This window comes from Meriones unguiculatus, chromosome 7 (assembly GCF_030254825.1).
Source record: "Meriones unguiculatus strain TT.TT164.6M chromosome 7, Bangor_MerUng_6.1, whole genome shotgun sequence".
Classification (NCBI taxonomy): Eukaryota; Metazoa; Chordata; class Mammalia; order Rodentia; family Muridae; genus Meriones; species Meriones unguiculatus.
The window spans coordinates 62,279,034-62,300,470 of NC_083355.1; the positions used below are offsets into that span (position 1 = coordinate 62,279,034).

Sequence of the window (21,437 nt, forward strand, 5' to 3'; positions counted from 1 at the left end):
AGTTCAAATACCACTTACTGTTTTAGCTCTCAGAGAGGAAGTACTTCTCCTTTGTATTAAGATAGTCCTATATTCATTAACAGTGGAAACCTACATTTGATTAAAAAAAAAAAAAAACTTGTTTCATGCAGTTAATAGGTTAAGATCTGATGATGCAGATGATGAGAGAGATAATGCTTCCCTGAGATTAGAGTGAAAGGTGCCACATTTTAGTGTTGTACATGACCACTTTTGATTTTGGAAACTATCTTATTCATACTCGGTCGTTGCAAGGACAAAATGTCAAGACATTTGAATGTTAGAGATTTGGTCCCTGGATTCTGACTTCTGGGCTATGCACCTATGAATGTCAATGTAGATTCTTTTCTTTCACTATTTTTTCTGTGTTAAAAAAAGTGAATAATTGTAAAATGATACATATGCATTTAGAAGTATTTTAGATTACTTGTTCAACAATATTATATTTAATGAAATCCTTTAATAATTAATTTCAGATTATATTTTTTTTTTTCGAGACAGGCTTTCTCTGTGCAGCCTTGGCTCTCGTGGACTTGCTTTGTAGACCAGGTTGGCCTCGAATTCACAGTGATCTGCCTGTCTCTGCCTCCCTGAATGCTGGGATTAAAAGCACGCACTACTATGCCCAGCCAAGTTACAATATTTTATAAACTACTTAACTTGCTTACATATGTAAAAGAATTGGTAATTTTAGATTAGAGAGATGACTATCTATCTTTAAAATATTACTTTAAAATAAAATTTATCTATCTTTAAAATATTACTGTGGATGGTAATTTCTAAATAAATACTATAGTAATACTGTAATCATGATGGCCATAAATAAATAATCCAGTTGAATACTGGATAACAAAATTTCTAATAATGACAAATAACCATAAACTTTTTATTTCTTTGTGATTGGGAAATGTAAAAATAGATTTTAAAGAAAATTTATAATATATTAAAAGTGAATAAGAACAAGTCAAGGTTTAGAATATTTGGAAGTTTCCTGAATTAAAAAAAAAATTATACTGAACTACCATGGGCTACATCCGAGCAGGGGTGCTAGGTTATATCCATACATGGTCCTTATTTGGAGATACAATCTCATAAAAGATCCCTGTGTGCAGATATATTTGGTGCTTGTGGAGCTCCTGTCCTCTCCAAGTCATACTAACTCCACCTTATTTCATATTCCCTGCACTGTGCCAAAGGTTTGGTTATGAGTCTCAGTATCTGTATTGAATCACTGATAGGTAGAGTCTTTCAGATGCCCTCTGCGGTAGGCTCCTGTCCTGTTACTTGTTTTCTGTACTTCCAATGTCCATCCCATTTGTCTTTCTAAGTGAGGGTTGATCATCTTACCCTGGGTCCTCTTTCTTGTTTATCTTCTTTAGGTGTACAGATTTCAGTATGTTTATCCTTTCTTAAAGGTCTAATAACCACGTATAAGTGAGTACATACCATGTGTCTTTCTCCTTCTGGTATACCTCACTCAGGATGATCTTTTCTAGATCCTACCATTTACCTGCAAATTTCATAATTTCCTTGTTTTTAATTGCTAAGTAGTATTCCATTGTGTAAAAGTACCACAATTTCTGTATCCATTCTTCCATTGATGGATATCTAGGTTGTTTCCAGGTTCTGGCTATTACAAATAAAGCTTCTACAAACATGATTGAGCAAATGTCCTTGTTGTGTACTTGAGCATCTTTTGGATATACGCCTAGGAGTGGTATAGCTGGGTCTTGAGGAAGCACTATTCCTAATTGTCTGAGAAAGTGCCAGATTGATTTCCAAAGTGGTTGTACAAGTTTACATTCCCACCAGCAGTGGAGGAGGGTTCCCCTTTCTCCACAACCTCTCCAGCATGTGTTGTCACTTGAGTTTTTGATCTTAGCCATTCTGATGGGTGTAAGGTGAAATCTCAAGGTCATTTTGATTTGCATCTCTCTGATGGCTAAGGATGTTGAGCATCTCTTTACGTGTTTCTCTGCCAATCTATATTCTTCTACAGAGAATTCTCTGTTTAGCTCTGTACCCCATTTTTTAAATTGGATTTCTTGATTTATTGCTTTTTAACTTCTTTAGTTCTTTATACATTCCAGATATCAGCCCTCTGTCAGATATAGGGTTGGTGAAGTTTTTTTTTCCAGTCTGTAGGCTGTTGTTTTGTTCTGATGACAGTGTCTTTTACTTTACAAAAGCTTTTCCGTTTCATGAGATCCCATATTTTTTTTATTTTATAAACATTTATTATTATTATCATTATTTACAATTTATTCATTCACTTTATATACCAGTTGTAGCCTCTCCCTCATCTCCTACTGGTTCCACCCTTCCTCCCTCCCTCTTCCTCCTCTATCCCTCTTCCTTGGTCCATTGATAGGGGAAGTCTTCCCACCCTACTGTCTGACATTAGCCAATCGGGTCCCATCAGGACTGCCTGTATCTCTTCTGAGTGAGAATTAAGCCTCTTCCCTAGGGTCCTCTTTGTCCTTTGGCTTCTTTAGGTCTGCAGATTTTAGTATTTTTAGCTTATATAATATGGCTAATATCCACTTATAAGTGAGTATATACCACCATGCATGTCTCTCTGCTTCTGGGATATCTCACTCAGGAAAGACCATATATAGAGAGAGGACCTAGACACCCCCTGCCCCCGCTCAGATGTAGCCCACGCACAGCTCAGTCTCCATGTGGATTCCCTAGTAAGAGGAGAAGAGACGGTCTCTGACATGAATTTGGTTGCCTGCTCCTTAGTCACTTCTCCCTGGTGGACTGACCTAGCCATCCCACAGAGGAAGAGGAGATCCCATATATTGATTGTTGCTCTTAGGTCCTGTGCTATACATGACAAATATATCAGGGCACAGAAGTCTTTTATGAGATTGTATCTCCAACCATGGACCATGTATGGATATAATCTAGAGTTCCTTCTTGGATGTAGCCCATGGTAGCTCAGTTCCAAGTGGGTTCCCTAGTAAGGGGAACAGGGACTCTTTCTGACATGAACTCAATGGCTGGTCCTTTGTTCCCCCCTACCCTCTGAGGGAGGAGGAGCCCTGGTATGCCACAGAGGAGGACTTTGCAGCCAGGCCTGAAGATACCTGATAAGCTAAGGTCAGATGAAAGGGGAGGAGGTTCTCTCCTCTCAGTGGACTTGGAAAGGGGCAGGGAGAAGATGAGGGTGGGAGGGAAAGAGGGAGTGGGATACAGCTGGGATACAAAGGTAATAAACTGTAACTAATATTAAAAAATAAATAATTTAATTAAAAATTATATATATATATATAATTTTATATATATATATATACTAACTGCTAGGAAAGTACTGTAATAAATGGATTTGTTTTTTAACTATATATATAGTCAACTTTCAGTATATTATACAGAAAAAAACATTTGGGGCTGTCATGACAGTAATTATTTAATATAACTAGTCTATTTCTTGAAGAGACTTATTGAGCAGTAATGTTTACTATTTAACTTTTGAATAATACAGTTCAGCATGTAGTTCAAATATTTATTTATTGTTACATGTTTAAGAATTTTTGATGGAACAATTTGAATAATATATAAAAATGGAAGGGATTTAATTGTTATTAGTCATATATGTTTAATTCATAACAATATTGATTTACTACTTATGAAAAGTTTTAATGTCTTATTTCCACCCAACTGATGAAATAACAGGAATATATAGTTTCTCGGAAGTGCAGCAATTGATTAAAGAGATAAAAAGGAAACAGGGAAAATGTTTCACTGATTTGAAACTCCAAAACCTTTTTCCCTGGTGCATTCTTCACATTTTCATTATTTCTTAGAGGATACAAAATTTAGTAAACTCATATTCTACCTATTATGTATGAAGTGCATTCCAAAGCAAAATACTAGAAAATGAAAGCAATTACAGCAGCACAGGAATAGAAGGAAAAACAGTGCCGGACTCTGATTGCATGTAAGTGATGCTTCTTTTCTTGTAACACAAAAGAACCAATAATCTATGTAAGTATAGATGTTTGTTGTTTATTACTGTGCTTCACATTTTTTATTTCAAGACGTGTATTTATTGAAATGTAAGAATATACATGTATGTATTTTAATGTTTATAAATGAAATATTAATGTTTACAAAACAGATTCCACTATAAAGTAAATACTGGATGAACACCAAACTAAATGCTGCAAATAGCAAAAATATTTGTTGGTTTAAAATGTTAATCTGTGGCAAATATATCCTCCTAGTAGATATTCTCTTGGAATATATAAAATAAAAACATTTATAAGAATATTGTATTATGTTAGTTCTGAATACAAGAATATTAACAAATCTATTACTAAATGAATAATGAGATATTCATGCTGTGAGATGTGATACATTAAGAATTTTTTGAACAATATTTGATGATAGCAGAATCTTTTATATCTTAAGTGAAAGCAATAGTGAGAAAATAGGACTTGATTTTGTTATAAGAAGAATATTTATGTACATTGTTGAATGAAAGATACTTTTGTTGATCTTTAAATGTAGCTGATTTGGGATCCCTATGACCCTTGTCAAAAACCATTTGTGGAAGTAGAAGACAAGAAACAGGATAGGAGCCTTCCACAGGGGACCTCTGAAAGACTCTAACCATCAAGGTAGAGAAGGAGATGCTGAGACTCATAACCAAACTTGGGGCAGAGTGCAGGAAACCTCATGGAAGAAGAGGGAGATAGAAAGACCTGGAGGGGCAAGAACTTCACAAGGAGACCACCAGAGCCAAAAAAAACGGGCCCAGCGTCACCCAAGGACCATGCATGGAGAGTACCTAGATACCCTGCTCAGTTTCCAAGAGGGTTTCCTAGTAAGGGGGCAGGGCCTGTCTCTGACATGAACTCAATGGCCTGCTCTTTAATCAGCTCCCCTGGGGTGTACAGCCTTGCCAGGCCACAGAAGAAGATGTTGCAGCCAGCCCTGATGAGTCTTGATAGGTTAGGGTCAGATAGAAGGGGAGAAAGACCTCCCCTTTCAGTGCACTACCTAAGGGGCATAGGGAGCAAAGAGGGAGGTTGGAACTGGGAGGAAATGGAGGGGGCTACAGCGGGGAAACAAAGTGAATAAATTGTAATAAATAAATTAATGGAATCACTTGACAGAGCTTCTGGCCTGTACCTAACCACTTCCACTGATAATGATTTACTGTGAATACACTTTAAGGGTGGTAACCGGAAAATTATGTTACAAAATTTGGGAACAAGAGATTGGTTTTAAGGAAAAAAAATGCTACTGACATTTATGTATTTCCACCGGCAATGGAGGAGGGTTCCCCTTTTTCCACAACCTCTCCAGCAAGTGTTGTCACTTGAGTTTTTGATCTTAGCCATTCAGATGGATGTAAGGTGAAATCTCAGGGTCGATTTGAATTGCATTTCCCTGATGGCTAAAGAGTTTGAGCATTTCTTTAAGCGTTTCTCTGCCATTCTGGATTCCTCTACAATGAATTCTCTGTTTACCTCCGTACCCTATTTTTTAATTGGAAAGCTTGATTTGTTCATTTTTAACTTCTTTATATATTTCATAGCATTTTACTAAATTGTGAATCCAGAATAAGATTAATGAAATAGAAAATGTTTGGGTTTGTATAACTGTAGCAAACCTTCATATATGTTGTTATATAGCTTCTTTTGTTTTTGTGTTCAATTTTGCATGGTAGTTAATGCTACCATTTTATATGATTTTATGAGTAGTTGAAGCTCAGTTGTGTTTACTGTCACAAGAAATCTCAGATGGTTTACCCTTTACTGGCTTCTCCTTTTCAGGAGTAAGGGTCATTATTTCATAGTATTTCATAGTATTTTTCTAGATATTAAAATATTTTTTAGGAAAAAATGCAAATGTCCTTACAAATCAAAGATGTTTTTCATCATCATCATCATCGTCATCATCATTATTATTATTGTTATTATTATTATTTAATACAATTTATTCAATTTGTATTCTGGCTGTGGCCCCTTCCCTTGTCTCCTCCCAATCCCACCCTCCGTCCCTTTTTTCCCTCTATGCCTCTCCCCTACTCCACTGATAGGCAAGGTCCTCCTCCCCTTACATCTGACCCTCACCTATCAGGTCTCATCAGGACTGGTTGCATTGTCATCCTCTGTGGCTTGGCAAGGCTGCAATCCCCAGGGGTAGGTGATCAGAGAGCCTGTCACTGAGTTCATGCCAGAGAAAGCCCCTGTTCCCCTTACTAGGATACCCACTTAGAGACTGAGTCTATGGGCTACATCTGAGCCTAGGTTTTAGGTCCCTTCCATGCATTGTCCTTGGTTGGGGTACCATTCTCTTCAAGGCCCCCAGGGCTCAGTTTTTTTTTTTCTCGCTCTGCTAGTCTCCTTTTGGAGCTCCTGCCCCTCCAAGGTCTGACTATCTTCCCCTTCTTTCATAAAATTCCATGCCCTCTGCCCAAAGTTTGGCTATGAGTCTCAGCCTCTGCTTCAATACCAATTCAATAATCAATAGAATCTTTCAGAGGCCATCTGTGGTAGGCTTCTGTCCTGTTCCTTGTCTTCTCTTGCTTCCAATGTCTATTGAATTTGTCCTTCTGAATGAGGATTGAGCATCTTTCCTAGGGTCTTCCTGTTTAGTTTCTTTAGGATTATAGATTTTATTATGTTTATACTATATTATATAGCTAATATCCACTTACGAGTGAATATATACCATGTGTGTCTTTCTGCTTCTGGGATACCTCACTCAAGATGATCTTTCTAGTTCCCACCATTTGCCTGCAAATTTCATGATTTCCTTGTTTTTAATAGCTGAATAGTATTTCATTGTGTAAATACATAGCAATTTCTGCATCTGTTCTTCAGTTGAGGGACATCTAGGTTGTTTCCTGCTTCTGGCTGTTACAAATAGAGCTGTTCTGAACATGGCTGAGCAAATGTCCTTGTATAGTTCAGTATATTTTAGACATATGCCTCAGAGTGGTATAGCTTGATCTTGAGGAACCACTATTCCCAATTTTCTGAGAAAGCACCAGATTGATTTCAAAAGTGGTTATACAATTTTGTATTCCTACCAACAGTGGAGGAGGTTTCCCCTTTCTCCACATCCTCTCCAGCATGTGTTGTCACTTGAGTTTTTGATCTTTGGCATTCTGATGGGTGTAAGGTGAAATCTCAGGGATCATTTTGATTTGCATTTCCCTGATGACTAATGGGGTACAGAGCTAAACAGGGATTTCTTAATAGAGGAATATCGAATGGTGGCAGGTTTTATTTTTAAGCTAATGCTTATGGAATGCTTTACTTAACTCATAGCGTGTGTCAATAAATGTCACCATATTGTTTTCTGGAGCTGTTCATTAAATGGGCACCATTGAAATGCTCTAACAGATTTGGAGTGGTGTAAGTACTGCTCAACCTAGTAACAGGTAACTACCTCTGTTTCTACCTAGTCTGTGGTACAGAGTGTTTATTGTTTTAAATAGTATTTATTATTATATTGACTTACATGGCTTTTTATTTCCCCTGATTTTCAGACTTAGGATTATATAGAAACTTTTAAAACCTGAGAAAGTTTGTTAATATATATAAGAAACTGGGTCTGGTTTGATCTTAGCATTGGAGGATTACAGTTCTGAGATAGCCTGGGCTATACAAACTTTGAGTTCAAAGCTAGCTTGAGCTATATAAACAACTGCCTTAGAAAAAAAAAATAACCTTCACAAGAAAAGAAAATACAGGAGAAATGTATAGTAACAAGGCTTTACTTGGCTTTAGAGAAATCTGAATTCCTTCCCATGTGCTTAATTTAAGAGTGTTTGTTTTATTATCTTGACCTGTTTAAATTATATAAATGTATAATATTATTTTAAAACATTATTGATGACCTGCAAATATTATGGTATGTTTTAGAAAAACTGAATAACTAAAATAACTGATACATGAAGTATTTATACTTTTAACATATCTCTTTTCAACTTAAAAAATTGCCTAAGCTCTAAACATTTAAAGATTGTTTTAAATCAGTTGAATTTAACAGTAAGACGTTCTGTGCCCAGTTGCATCCACTGCTTCTTTTATGTTAGTGATGTTTTTAACTTTTAAAAATACATTGTTCAATTTAATCTTTTCTCTATTCTAAAATTTCAATTACATTCATTGCCTTGTGCTTATTGTCTCCTTTTGTATTATTATTACTATCCTACAGTTATTGTGAAAATTTAATGTAACAGTATTTTTCAGTAGTATTTTGTAATATTTAAAATGTTGATATTTCTTCAAAAGCCTTATTTTTTTATTTCTTAAAAAGCTTACGTTAGAGATTCTGCTTTATGTGTTGGTTATTTTTTTTTTCTTGAATGTCATCCATTAAAGATTAGCTGTGGAAGGTTGAAGCATGGAGAGATTATGAATGACAGAACAACTCCTGTAGAATAATAATCAGTTTTTGGTATTTAATGCTGTTTGACTTTTGCAGACACATTTCTTATTAACCTTTGGTACGAAGAGAAATCCAGGTTCCTGATATCTCATGGAGAAGATGAATTTGAGATCCTCTTCCAATTAAACTGAAATAAAGACAATATTGGATTTTAGCCAAAAGAACTCCTTAGTTTTTAAGTCTTGTGTTTATAAGTCTATCTTCTCTCTCTCTCTCTCTCTCTCTCTCTCTCTCTCTCTCTCTCTCTCTCTCTCTCTTTTCTATATCTGTTATCTATCTTCCTATATTTTAACATATAATTTAATGACTATGTTTTTGCATGGCTTACTTGTATTGGTAATGCAATCACTTACAGTACCTTTTCTCTTTAAATGCAGATTCTTTTCTGAACAGCCATATTTAAATTATTTTACATATAAAGGTAGTTCATTCTTATAATAGTTGAGAATGTGCGTTTGCTTTTTAAAAGATCATAGAAGTTTCATTATGATTATTAAGAGGATGAAAACAGTCCTTGAATCTTAAAACCCCAGTTTTTCTATTCAGTATCAATATAAATGCTTAAAATATAGATTATATACACACATGTATGACGACTTCTGACTTGGTAAAGTGGAAAAATAAAATTGTGCCACAGAAAATACTGGCTCTTTTCTCTGAAACTGATATAAAAATACAAGAAGAAAATCAACTGTACAATTTTTTTAAACCAGCACACACACTCTGTGCTATGCACAAACCTGTGCTCTTGCACACACAATACACATACAAAAATATTAGTCTTTTTAGTTTATAAAATATTGAAAAATCAAGTCCGGTCTTAGAAAATTGCAGTATTTTGGCTTGTACATGTAGTTCTGAATGTGATACCAGGATTGTGATGTTACCAAGAGAAGCTTCAGCTTCTTTGAGTAGGGTTTACTTCCTTTTTTCAGGCGTGAGGCAATCACCATTTTAAAGTTTTGACAGTTTATGCTAGGGGAGGTAAATTATATATGTAAAACACATCTTGTATCTGTTGTTAGGAATATTCCTGTGCTCATTATACAGAACAGTTGTATTTGCAAGGACTCCATGTCACATCATGTCTATGAAAATTTTTTGACCCCCATGTAACACTGCAACAGTAGCTATTCAGAGAATTACAGATTTGTTTATAAAGACTAAGCTTTTACAAGCTGTGTTCTGCATAACGTGGACTTGGGGGTGCTGATTGTCTTCAGTGGCATCATTGTAAGAAATTCTACTAAATTTTTCTCTCTCTTGAATTCAGCCTGTAATATTTAAATAACTACCATGCACATGTTACAAACAGATCTTTTTCACTGAGAAATATCTATTCTTCAAATTATGTTACTTAGAAAAATCATGATCCAGTGTTTAAAGTAGAATATTTTTCAGTATACTATCTCTTTCCTACTGTGTTGTTAGAGTGGTTTGAACACTGTAGACTATGGGTTTGTCAATAGACTTGGGTCTGCTAAGAAAATATGTACTCTGCTTTGACTCAATAAACTCATACTTAGTATGGTTCAGCTTCTTCATATTTACTTTTGCCCATATTAGAAAACAATTAGCTTACTAAACAAATTTGAGTATTTGGTGGGGGGGGGGTGAGGGTGATCCTCTCTGAATCTTTCTCATTTGAGTAAGAATTATAGTGTATTTGATAACCATGTTTAAAAATGGAGATATCCAAATATTATTGTAAACACCCAATGATTTGTTTTACCTACAATATAAGTATTTTACTTGGTTGGCTTACATAGTAGCTAATAATATTTGTTAATGTAATTTAACTGCTGTGAACCTTTACTGAACAAATATTGAAATTTATTCAAGCCAAAGAAAGAATCTCTAATGACTTTTGTTAAAGCTTCTATTTAATAGTTAAGGAGAAAAGTTTGTATGACATACGAGATGCAATTAACAGTAGATTTTACATTTAATAAAAAGAAAGAAGCATGCGTATTTGCTTTATTCATTCCATCATAATTTGCATTAGAGCTGTGGGTGTTTAATGAGCAAATTCCAACTAAAATGCTATATTGATTTTCTAGTGAACTTTGTAATAGTCATCCACCTTGGAAAAGCTTAGTGTTTACAGTTAAGTTTTCTTTACTAAAAATATTTGAGAGTTGCATATTGATCCTTTGAAAGTACAGGATTCTAGACTAAATTGGGTGATTTATAAACTTCCACATTCACATATAACTTAAAGGTGTTTTCAAATGACCATTCAGTAATACCTTAATTTTTGAGTAATATCTTAATTTTCTTATTAGTCAGATTACCATATTTAATTTTTTTAGAATTATATTTATTTTTGTGCACTATATATGTGCTTGGCCTCTGAGAGGCCAGAAGAGGGCATCAGATGCCCTGGAAATGGAGTTATAGGTTCTCCTGATCCCCCTGATGTGGATACTGGGAACCAAACCTTGATCCTCTAAAAGAACAGGAAATGCTCTCAACTGCTGTATCATCTCTCTAGTCCATAACAAGATTTTGAATGTAGCATGTATGTATGTGTTGGCAGTGATTTATATTTGACATTCAAATATGTAATCTTCAAATATGAATATAGATATTTGAATTTTAAATAATCTTTTAAAATTAAACCTAGTTTTGCTAACCATATAGGATCAAATATTCATTTTTAGCTCATAAGTTTACAAAATCATCCAAGCAGAATTCTGAGAATCTGTGTGGGAATGGATGTGGAACAATTGTGGAAGGATCATAAACTGGGTCAGGATGAGCTCATTGCTGTGTCCCCCTGAGTGCTGATACTAGATTTAATGTGGAAGTATGCACAGTTTTTAAAAGGTGACAGAGTTTGCTTTGCTTTGTTGTCTGAATCATTTGTCAAAAGATGGTCTACTGAAAAGAAGCTGGGGTTGAGTGATATTCTTTTGCTTAGTGTTGATGCAGCGATTTTTAAGGCTTAGGGAAATTGCAATGCTAGAGTGGGTATACTGTGTAAAATGTAGTTTTCCACAATAGGAATGCCCAGAAGACTTGTCTGTCACTCACCCTCTACCATGAAAAATTGGTGAGAGGAGCACCAGCACATCTGTAGAGCTTTGGCATTATACTTTCCCTTTTGAGAGATGTTTGGCCACTGGTTCTCAACCTTCGTAATGTTGAGACTCTTTAATACAGTTCGTCATGTTGTGGTGACCCCAACCATAAAATTATTTTTTTGCTACTTCTTTAATTGTAATTTTTCTACTGTTATAAATCATAATGTAAATATCTATGCTTTCTGATGGTCTTAGGTGATCCTTGTGAAAGGAATCATTTGATCCCCAAAAAGGGTCATGATATCCAGGTTGAGAACTGTTGCCTTAGGCTTATAGACAGATGCTTCTCAGTTGGATGGATTAAATGCAGTGGATCTAACTGGGTCCCCGTGTAGCAGGTACCAGGTGGCAGCACTGCCCCACAAAGGACAAGGTGCACATGGTTATCATTATGGGTAGCAGAGGCCAAGTGATTTTTATGGTGGGATACTGACTGATCACTGATTGTGTTTCAAAGAATGTGATAGATAAGAAGCCTACTGCATTTTATTTGATCTCTGTAACTAGAAAAACTCTTAAATAACTAACACTGCATTGGATCATGGCAAGAGAGAACTAATCTCCAGCCTTGAGAGAGTTTACAGATCCAGAACCCCTTGATGGAAGGGATTGCCCGTACCCCTGAGGAGGGATCTTCATAATATACCCAAGAGTTTTCCTGTTATTTTTTTTTTTCTCTCATCCTTCCCCAAAGGGGCTTAAGGCCTTTACAAGGGTGACTGTACCCTGGGAAAAAGAAAACAATCAGATTATGCGTCTGTGGATACTGGGTCAGAATTGTCATTAATTCTGAGAGAACTCAAGAAGCATTAGGGCCCTCCAGTTAGAGTAAGAGATTATGAACGTCGGGTTATTAGTGGAGCTTCGGCTGAAGTCTGACCTACAGTAGGTCCTTGAACTCATTCTGTGATATTCCTTCCAAGTTTCAGAATATATAATTGGGATAGATATACTTAGAAGTTGGCAGAATTCCCAAGTTGGCTCCCTGACCTGGAGAGTGGAGGCTTTATGGTTGAAAAGCCTGAAGGTAAGCCCATGGGAAATAGTGAACCAAAACTATTTTTGAGTTTCTGGAGGAATGGGAGGTACTTCCTGCCACACCTTCCTTTAACTCTTTAATCTGGACTGTGCAGAAAACAGATTGATTGTGCAGAATGAGTTTTCTATTGAAAAGTCAGTCAAGCAGTGAATCCAGATGTTGTCTCCTTACTTGAACAAGTTAGCACATCTAGTTGTAGATGATATACAGCAACAGGTACCTGTTTATAAGGACCACCAGAAGTGATTTGCTTTTAGCTGGCAAGCCCAGCAATATATCTTTACAGTTGTACTTCCAAGAGTGTATTTAACTTTCCAGCCCTGTGTCATAACCTAGTTTGAAGGGATCTTTATCATTGGTCTTTTGACATAGTATCACACCCATTCACTATACTGAGAACATTTTGGTGATTGGATATTTTATTATAGTCACTGATATTTACCATTTTGTTGTTTTTCTGTCATTTTAATTATTAATTAATTAATTACAGTTTATTCACTTTGTATCCTTGCTGTAGCTCCTTTCCTAATCTTACCTTCCCTCTTCTCCTCCATTTGCTTTCCCTAGTCCCCTGATAGGGGAGGTCCTTCTCCCCTTCTATCTGACCCAGCCTATCAGGTCTCATCAAGCATGGCTGCATCATCTTCCTTTGTGGCCTGGCAAGGCTGCACCCCCCCCCCCCAGGGGTTGGTGATTAAAGAGCCAGCCACAGAGTTCATGTCAGAGACATGCCCTCTTATTAGGGAACTTACAGTGGGTCTAGGTGCTCTCCATGCATGGTCCTTGGTTGGAGTATCAGTCTCTGCAGGCCCCCCATAGGCTCAGGTTTTTTGGGGTCTGTTGGTCTCCTTGCGGAGTTCCTGTTCTCTCCATGTCTTTCTACCTCCCTCTTCTTCCATGAGGTTTCCTGCATTGTGCCCAAAGTTTGGCTATGAGTCTCAGTATCTCCTTTGATACCCTGGTGGGTAGAGGCTTTCAGAGGCCCTCTGTGGAAGGCTCCTGTCCTGTTACAGATAGTAACACAATGGACTACTACTCAGCAATTAAAAACAAGGAAATCATGAAATTTGCAGGCAAATGGTGGGAACTAGAAAAGTTCATCCTGAGTGAGGCAATCCAGAAACAGAAAGACACATATGCTATATACTCACTTATATGTAGATATTAGCCATATACTATAGGATAAATATACTAAAATCTATAGTCCTAAAGAAGCTAAACAACAAAGAGGACCCTAAGGAAGAGGCTGAAATCTCACTCAGAAGGACAAACAGGATAGACATCGGAAGTAGGAGAAGACAAGGAACAGGACAGGAGTTTTCTGTCATTTGTGTGTGTGTGTGTGTGTGTGTGTGTGTGTGCTTTCTTTTTACCATTTTACTGTCTGTTTGAAAATTTTCTCACTTCCATGTAGTTGCATTTACTGTTTGTGGGTTCATCCTTTTAAATGAGAATGTCTTTTTACTTCAACTTCATTAATGGAGGACATGGTTAGGCAGCCGTGCTGGTGAGATTTGGGTGGGGGTAGCTTTTGGTAATACCAGGAGATACAATCTCAGAGCAAATTTCCTGTTCCTCTGACTTTCATGATCTCATGTCCCTCCTTCACCATGGTCCCTCAGCCTTAGATGTAGGACTTGTTCTGTAGTTTAACTGTTGAGACTGGGATCCACAACTTTTCATTTTGATTGGTTGTCATTTTCTATGTTGGTCTCTTGTTTGGAGCAGAAAAGTTTTTGATGAGGGATGAGGAGTACAATTATCTGTGGGTGTAAGTACAGATGTTTGAAATGCAGTTAGGACTTATGCTGGTTTAATAAAGTGATGCTTGTAGGTTTTTCTCAGTATTTTTCTTTACCAATATATAACAAACATGACATGAACCTACTACTTTATAAATTAAAGAATATTTTACATATTTTTAAGTTTATGGTTTGTCTGTTTAAATAAAATTTATGACAGCTCTCTAGGTCTCTAAGATCAGGTTGCTTAACATTTTGTAATATTTAAAGATACTTGCAAGGTATCAAAATTATACTTAAGAAAAGTCAATTTCAGGTAACATCACAGTTCTCAATGAAGAATGTCATTTATAGGTAGTCTGCTTCAGAGATGCTTCCTGTCCTGTGCAAATGTGCACTGCTCAGTCCCCTCTCAGTGATTGTTCGCTGTCCTGTTGTGCATGGTGGAGTTGCTCCAGTTCGTAACTTGCTATTGGGTTTCTGTTTGTCTGCATCCCATAGTTAATTCGTGTCAAATGCAGGTGGCATTTCTTCCTGAATGTGTCCTTTTCTGTTGGTTTTGATGGACATTTGGTTGATTTCTGAGTTTTTATTGTGATAGAGGATACCACAGTCAATATTTATGTATATCTCCTCTATTTCTTAATTGATTTTGAGTCCTCTTTTTTTGTAGCTTTGGTTGAAGAAGTGTATTTTGCACAGCGAGAACGTGATGAAGCTGTTATGTGCAGACTGCAGTTAGCCCTTGAGGAGAGAGATGAAGCAGTTGAACGTATGAAGCACATGGAAATGTCATTAAAACTGTGGGTATACCTTTAAAATTCTGTGTGGTATCAGGAACATTGTAAAGGATATATTTGTATGTGGTGGTTATGCTGGCACATTCATTACTGATTCTTGTAATTGCATAAAGACAATTTATACTCCTATGATAGTTTTCTAAAATTTAGACATGCTTGTAGTTTGCTTGACAGGAATGATAATCAATTTTTTAGAAAGAAAAATGAAATTAATATTGTCAATATAGTTACTTCTTTAGAGTTTGGTTGTCAGTGTTCTTACCCAACCTTCCCATGTGACTCTTCTCATTTCCTCCCCTTGATACCAAGTTTATTTGCTTGCTTTTTAATATATGGGGGTTCTGCCTACTTGTGTACCATAGTTAGGGATGGAAGCTCATGTCTGCTTCCCCCTCTCAGCCTCTCAGCACTGGAACCCTGTTTGACCTGAACCTGTCCAGGCCACAGTTTCTGTGAGTTCATATGTGTCTGTTCTGTCATGTTTGCACACTATTAGCTGTATTTTAAATGTTAATAATACAATACAATTGAGTCTTAAAAGGCTGCAGTTTTTGGTAACTTGGTTGAGTCTGTTGGGTAAATAAGACCATATTTAGAAATTTAGAAGTACTATTAAAATTTTGACATGTTTACAATTTATTACTGTGTTAACTGTATTATAGTAATAATAAGTATAAAGTACTTATTTATTGTACTGAAGTGGGAGGGATAGTAGAAAGTATGGAGTAGGAATGGGATTGTGTGTGTTACCACACCTGTGTAGTAGTGGCTAGAAGACAACTTTTAGGAATTGGTTCTCTTCTTCCAATATATAGGTGCTAGAGATCAGACCATTTTTTTATGGCAGTGATATTCTTTGGATCTTAACTGTCTCCTCCCAACGACCCACGTGTTGAAGGATTGGTTTCTACCCTGTGGCTCTGTGGGAAGTGGTGAAACCTTTCAGAGCTATGGCTCCCTAGAAGGTTAGGTCCCTAGGTGATATGCCACCAAAGGGAGCATTGGGACCCCAACTCCCCCTTTCTGTCTTTGCTTCTTTTTTATTATTACTTATTACAATTTATTCACCTTGTTATCCCATCAGTAGCCCCCCCTCATCTCCTCCTAGTTCCAGCTTCCCTCCCTCCCCCCTCCCATGCCCCTCTCCCAGTCCACTGATAGGGAAGGTCCTCCTCCCTTTCCATCTGATCCTACCCTATCAGGTCTCATCAGGTCTCATCAGGAGTGGCTGCATTGCCTTCCTCTGTGGCCTGGTAAGGCTTCTCCCCCCTCAGGAGGGAGGTGATCAAAGAGCCATCCACTGAGTTCATGTCAGAGACAGCCCCTTTTTCCCCTTACTAGTGAACCCACCTGGAGGCTGTCTATGCTTTGTTACCACAGGGTCAGCAGTTCCCACCTACACATGCTCATTGCTGTCGAGGACTACCTCACTGGAGCCTGAAAGCAACAGAGCTGTGTGACCTTTACCTGAAATCTCTGATATTATGGCTAGAATATACCTTAGCCTCTTCTCAATTGATTGTCTTGTCTGAAGTATTTAGTCAGTGTGTCAGAAAACTGAGTAACAGCCTGAATGATATTCTTTATCTTTTTAGTTGCAAGTAAATACGTCAGGTATTATATATCTTGGCTATTGTGAATTATTCCACAATAGGCTTTGGAATGTAGTTATCTTTGGTATATTGATTGCATTTTTGTTTATATATATTTGAAAATGGTTGGATCATGCCGTAGTTAATTTTTTTTAGATTCTTCACTACCGTCCTCTATAATTGATGTTTTGAATTATGTTCCTACCAATAATATATGAGCTCACATTTTTCTGCATTCTCACTTGCAGTTTTTTTTTTTTTCATTTTGGATTATTTTATCTCATTGAGGGCTTCATTTGTTTTCTCTATTTACTAATAATGATGAGCAGTTTTTTATATACTCAATCACAGTTTTAACAAATAAGAAAACATTATTCTTGTTTATCTCTTTAAATTATAAACCCAGTTATCTACAAGTATAGGTACTTTGTGGTATATTGGTTTATCTATAAAATTAATTTATAGAAGTCATATTATTTGCTACATACAGCTTTATTTGAGAGGAAGTGTAGTAAGAGCAGTGGTTCGGGATCCAGTGATGTGTCCTCGAGGCTTAGGTTTGTTGCTTCCCAGATGTTTACCTGTGGAATGATCAAACTACACAGGGTCTCTGAAATTCAGTTACTGATTCCTCACATATATAAACTAGGGCCTCCATAATGTAAGTTGTTACTTATTACAGAATTACAGTTCACAGAGGATAAATATTCTCATTTCAAAAGGGAGGATCAGAGGAATGGCAAGAGTAGACTGGAAAAAGTAAGACTTATACCTTGCTGGGCAAACATTAAATTTTGAAGCTCAGAGTTCATATGGTCATATGGTCTCATGGTATGAATTGCAATGGGCTTCATTTGATCCTATCTTTATGCTTATTTTAGCTACTTTACTAATTGCTGTGAAGGAAATGCCTGTCAAAAGTAACTTGAAGATGGAAGACTTTATTTGATCTTATCGTTTGATAGGATATAGTCTATTATGGTAGAGAAAGTAAGAGCAGAATACAGCTGGTCACATGATATCGGCAGTTTGCATATAAAAAAAGATAAATGCTGATGTTCACCTCAACTTTTCCTTTTTATTCAGCCAGAGACCTCATGCTCAGGAACAGGGTGCATTTAGGCTGGGTCATACCACCTCACTTATGCCTGTCTTGAAAGTACCTTATAGCATTCACAGAGGTTAGCCTTCCAGATGATGCTAGATCTTTCAGGTAATGCTAGATCCTGTTAGGTCCACACTCAGTATTAACCATCACAGTAGTCCTGCAGCTAGCAACACACATGCCTCTGATGGGCTGTCCCCATTCAGTGCCTGCAGCTTTCTTTTGCAGATATCTAATGTTCTTGGAATCTCCCAACATTCTGCGTTCATACAGTAATGGTCTTTACCTACATAGGTTCTCATTTGAACTCCTTAGAGCCTTATTGCAAAGATGGAAAGTAGGTACATGTCATAGCTTCTTAAGATTTCTCAGAAATCTTGATCCAAGCCTCTAGGTTGCATAACTTTTCCTAGGAAATGTGCATAAATATCCATTCACCCTCGGTAGGGCCCTGGCTACAAATCAAAGAAACTGTTCCATCCATTTGCTTAGTGAACCGATCAGTTTCTTGGTGTTAGTTATGAATATAAGCATAAAAAACCATGGTGACTCAAAGACAGCTACATAACTAACAAGCCTGCCCCAGCATGGATAATGACTTTTGAAAGTTACACATGTATCAAAGCAAATGCTCAGTCTTAGCCAAACTTTGAGCAGAGTACAGGGAATCTTATGAAAGAAGTGGGAAATAGTAAGACCTGCAGAGGACAGGAGCTCTACAAGGAGACCAACAGAACCAAAATATCTGGGCACAGGGATCTTTTCTGAGACTGATACTCCAACCAAGGACCATTCATAGATATATTCTAGAACTCCTGCTTAGATGTACCCAATGGCAGCTCATTATCCAAGTGTGTTCCCTAGTAATAGGAACAGGGACTGTCTCTGACATGAACTCAGTGGCTGCCTCTTTGATCACCTTCCCCTGAGGGGGGAGCAGCCTTGCCAGGCCACAGAGGAAGATGATGCAGGATGCAGCCAGTACTGATGAGACCTGATAGGCTAGGGTCAGATGGAAGGGTAGGAGGACCTCCCCATCAGTGGACTTGGATTTGGGCATGGGAGGAGGTAAAGGAGAGAGGGAGGGTGGGATTAGGAGGGAATGAGGAAGCAGGCTACAGCTGGGATACAAAGTGAATAAACTGTAATTAATATAAAAATAATAAAAAAGATGAATCCAAAAAAGAAAGTTACACTCCTAGAGCTTTGTGTACATCTTGCTTGTGCCTAGCTTCTCTGAGAATCTCCTTTCTCTAATAATCAGTGCTGTTTCTAAAGTTTAAAGGAGAGGATCTATGAATCCAGTAAATCTCATTGACTTCCCAAGTTTTCTCTGCCTCCCATAAGGAAGGAATGTTTCAGTTCTGAGGACATAGCTCCACAATACTCAAGAATCTCAGAACTCATTTTGAATTTTTGTAAAACCAGTATCATGTGGAAGACACCAGGTTCTATTGCTAGCCCAGTTAGCCCCCTGATTGATGGGATGGCTGAACTCCAACAAAAGTTACCTAGACCCAGGCATGGTGGTGCATGTCTTTAATCCTGGAGTCTCAGGTGAATATCTGTGAATTTGAGGACAGCCTGATCTGTATAGTGAAAGTCAAGGTTTTATAATGAGACCCAAGTTTTCTAGGAAGCTCAGTCTAAGCAGGGTACCCCTGAGGCTCTCATTCTGGATACCGATCTTTTTATGAAGTGCCTTTCCTATTATTTCAGTGGAAAGTCCACAATATTTCTAAAGGTGCTAATCTGTTTAATAACTTTAGCTACTTTGTCTCATCTGCTTTTTGGTACCTTTTACCCCACCATCTCCTACCCCTGCCCTATGTGCATTCTCTTTCTAGCCAAATTGTGTTTTTCAATTCTTCTGCCTTTTGTTCGTGATTCTTGCAGTAAACCCAGCTAAAAGTAGACAGCAATGACTATGCTATTGCCTGGGTATTATGCTATCTTGATATTTTCATCACCAAATAATTATCCTGGCTCAGATTTTCAGAATCTGCTCAGGCATAAATTCTTTATCCAGTGGTAACACAAATGGCTGATAGTTCAAATCAGTAGAATCCTGTTCTAGCCTGAAATTTCACAAGCTTAGCTTTCACTGCATGCATTTCTCGTAGTTATATAATCTTTATATTCCTACCAGAATCACCCATTAAATACTAAATGGCATTGTTGAGTCACTGCAGTTTATATCTTCAGGCTCTTGCATAATCCTCCCAGAAAGTAGTTCCAAAAACTACTCAAGTTTATCATAGTGACAAACCCACTTCTTTGCACCAGAGTTCCCTATTAGTGACTTGTGTCTCTGTGGCTACCATGCTTGATAGAATCAACTTAAGAATTCAAGAGTTTATTTTGGCTCATGGTTCACTAGGTTTCAGTACTTTGATGATAAAGAGTGGCTAACTCTACCTTTAACATAGGAGCATTTAACAGTGCCAGTCACTTTGCTGCAGATTAGGCCTCAAAAAGTTCAAGGAACAGGGTCTTGAATATAGCCTTTGGAGTTGTTCCTAGTGCCTTACTTGAGTAAGGCTCTACCTACAGGTTCCACAGCTGCTGCAATCCATGTGGGAGGAATCAACACTCAAAACACTAGCCAGACCTTTTGGCTACTTCATTGATTTCTTTTATATACCACCCTTTTCTACCCTTATTCCACCCTTCCAGCCCCCACCCCACCCTCCAATGCTATGTAGGAGAAAAAGGTTAGAGGAAAAAAGGTATGTCAATATCATTAGAATACTTACCACTGATTAGGGGCATCAAGTTCCTTGTGGTAGGGTTGATCTTCGATGACAGGATATTCAACTTCCTCTTTCTCTCTGCCATTGACCACTTGACAAACCACAACCACCACCAGCAGCAGCAGGAGGAGGTACAGCAGCCATCACATCTCCTCTTGGAGCTCACAAATTATATACCTTTTTAGGAGCTCCCAGAATTTCAAATGCCATAGACTTGCAGAAACTATCTGCAGCTGGCAAAATCATGCCCCTGCTAGAGCAAATCGCAGTCAGCTGCTGTGGACAATCTGAAGCAGCCTCCTATCCCACACCTTACATTCAGGATGTGAGGCTAAGCACTGCACTCAGGGTCAGCCGCTTTTGACCCAGAGAAGAGCATGTCTGATTGCATGCGGGTTGATGCCCCAGGTCCCGCCTCTGAGAAAAAGGTATCTGACAGGTCTGATGCTCTTTGGGTGGATGACACCTAAATGAACATCGGTACAAAGTCCCAATTTATTTCTAATATCAGAGATCAGACCTCTACTCTTGCCTGATGCGTCTAAAACAAAAGGGGGAACTGTAGAGAGCTGTGGAATGCTGTGCCTTAAAGATGGAGCTGGTTTCCGCCTTCCACCTTCCCGATGGTGAGTGCTCTCTGTCACAAACAACTCCACATTTGGCTAAGGCTGAGGATCTGGCTTGCTTCCATGTATGTGGACCTATCTGCATTGCCCACGAGGCACGCTGGGGTTGGCTATCCAGAGGCTATTTAAGTTGTGGGCTGGCTTTCCCCAGGGTCAGATGATTGTTCAAGGTTCCTGAATAAACTGCATTGAGAAGAACAAAAAAAAAAAAAAAAAAAAAAAATCAGAAAGAAGGAGAGGAGGACCTCCCCTATCAGTGGA

At 37.7% G+C, this 21,437-nt stretch overlaps 1 protein-coding gene across 10 annotated transcripts in view; it reads left to right on the forward strand.

Annotated features, from left to right (window-relative positions):
- Mipol1 (mirror-image polydactyly 1) overlaps nt 1-21,437 on the forward strand; it is a 303,874-nt gene that overhangs the window by 61,822 nt on the left and 220,615 nt on the right. For all 10 annotated transcript variants that reach the window (XM_060387531.1, XM_060387532.1, XM_060387533.1 and 7 more), the window contains one exon: nt 14,974-15,103. In XM_060387531.1, the coding sequence (XP_060243514.1) occupies nt 14,974-15,103 (130 nt within the window). The remainder of the gene's footprint in view (nt 1-14,973; nt 15,104-21,437) is intronic.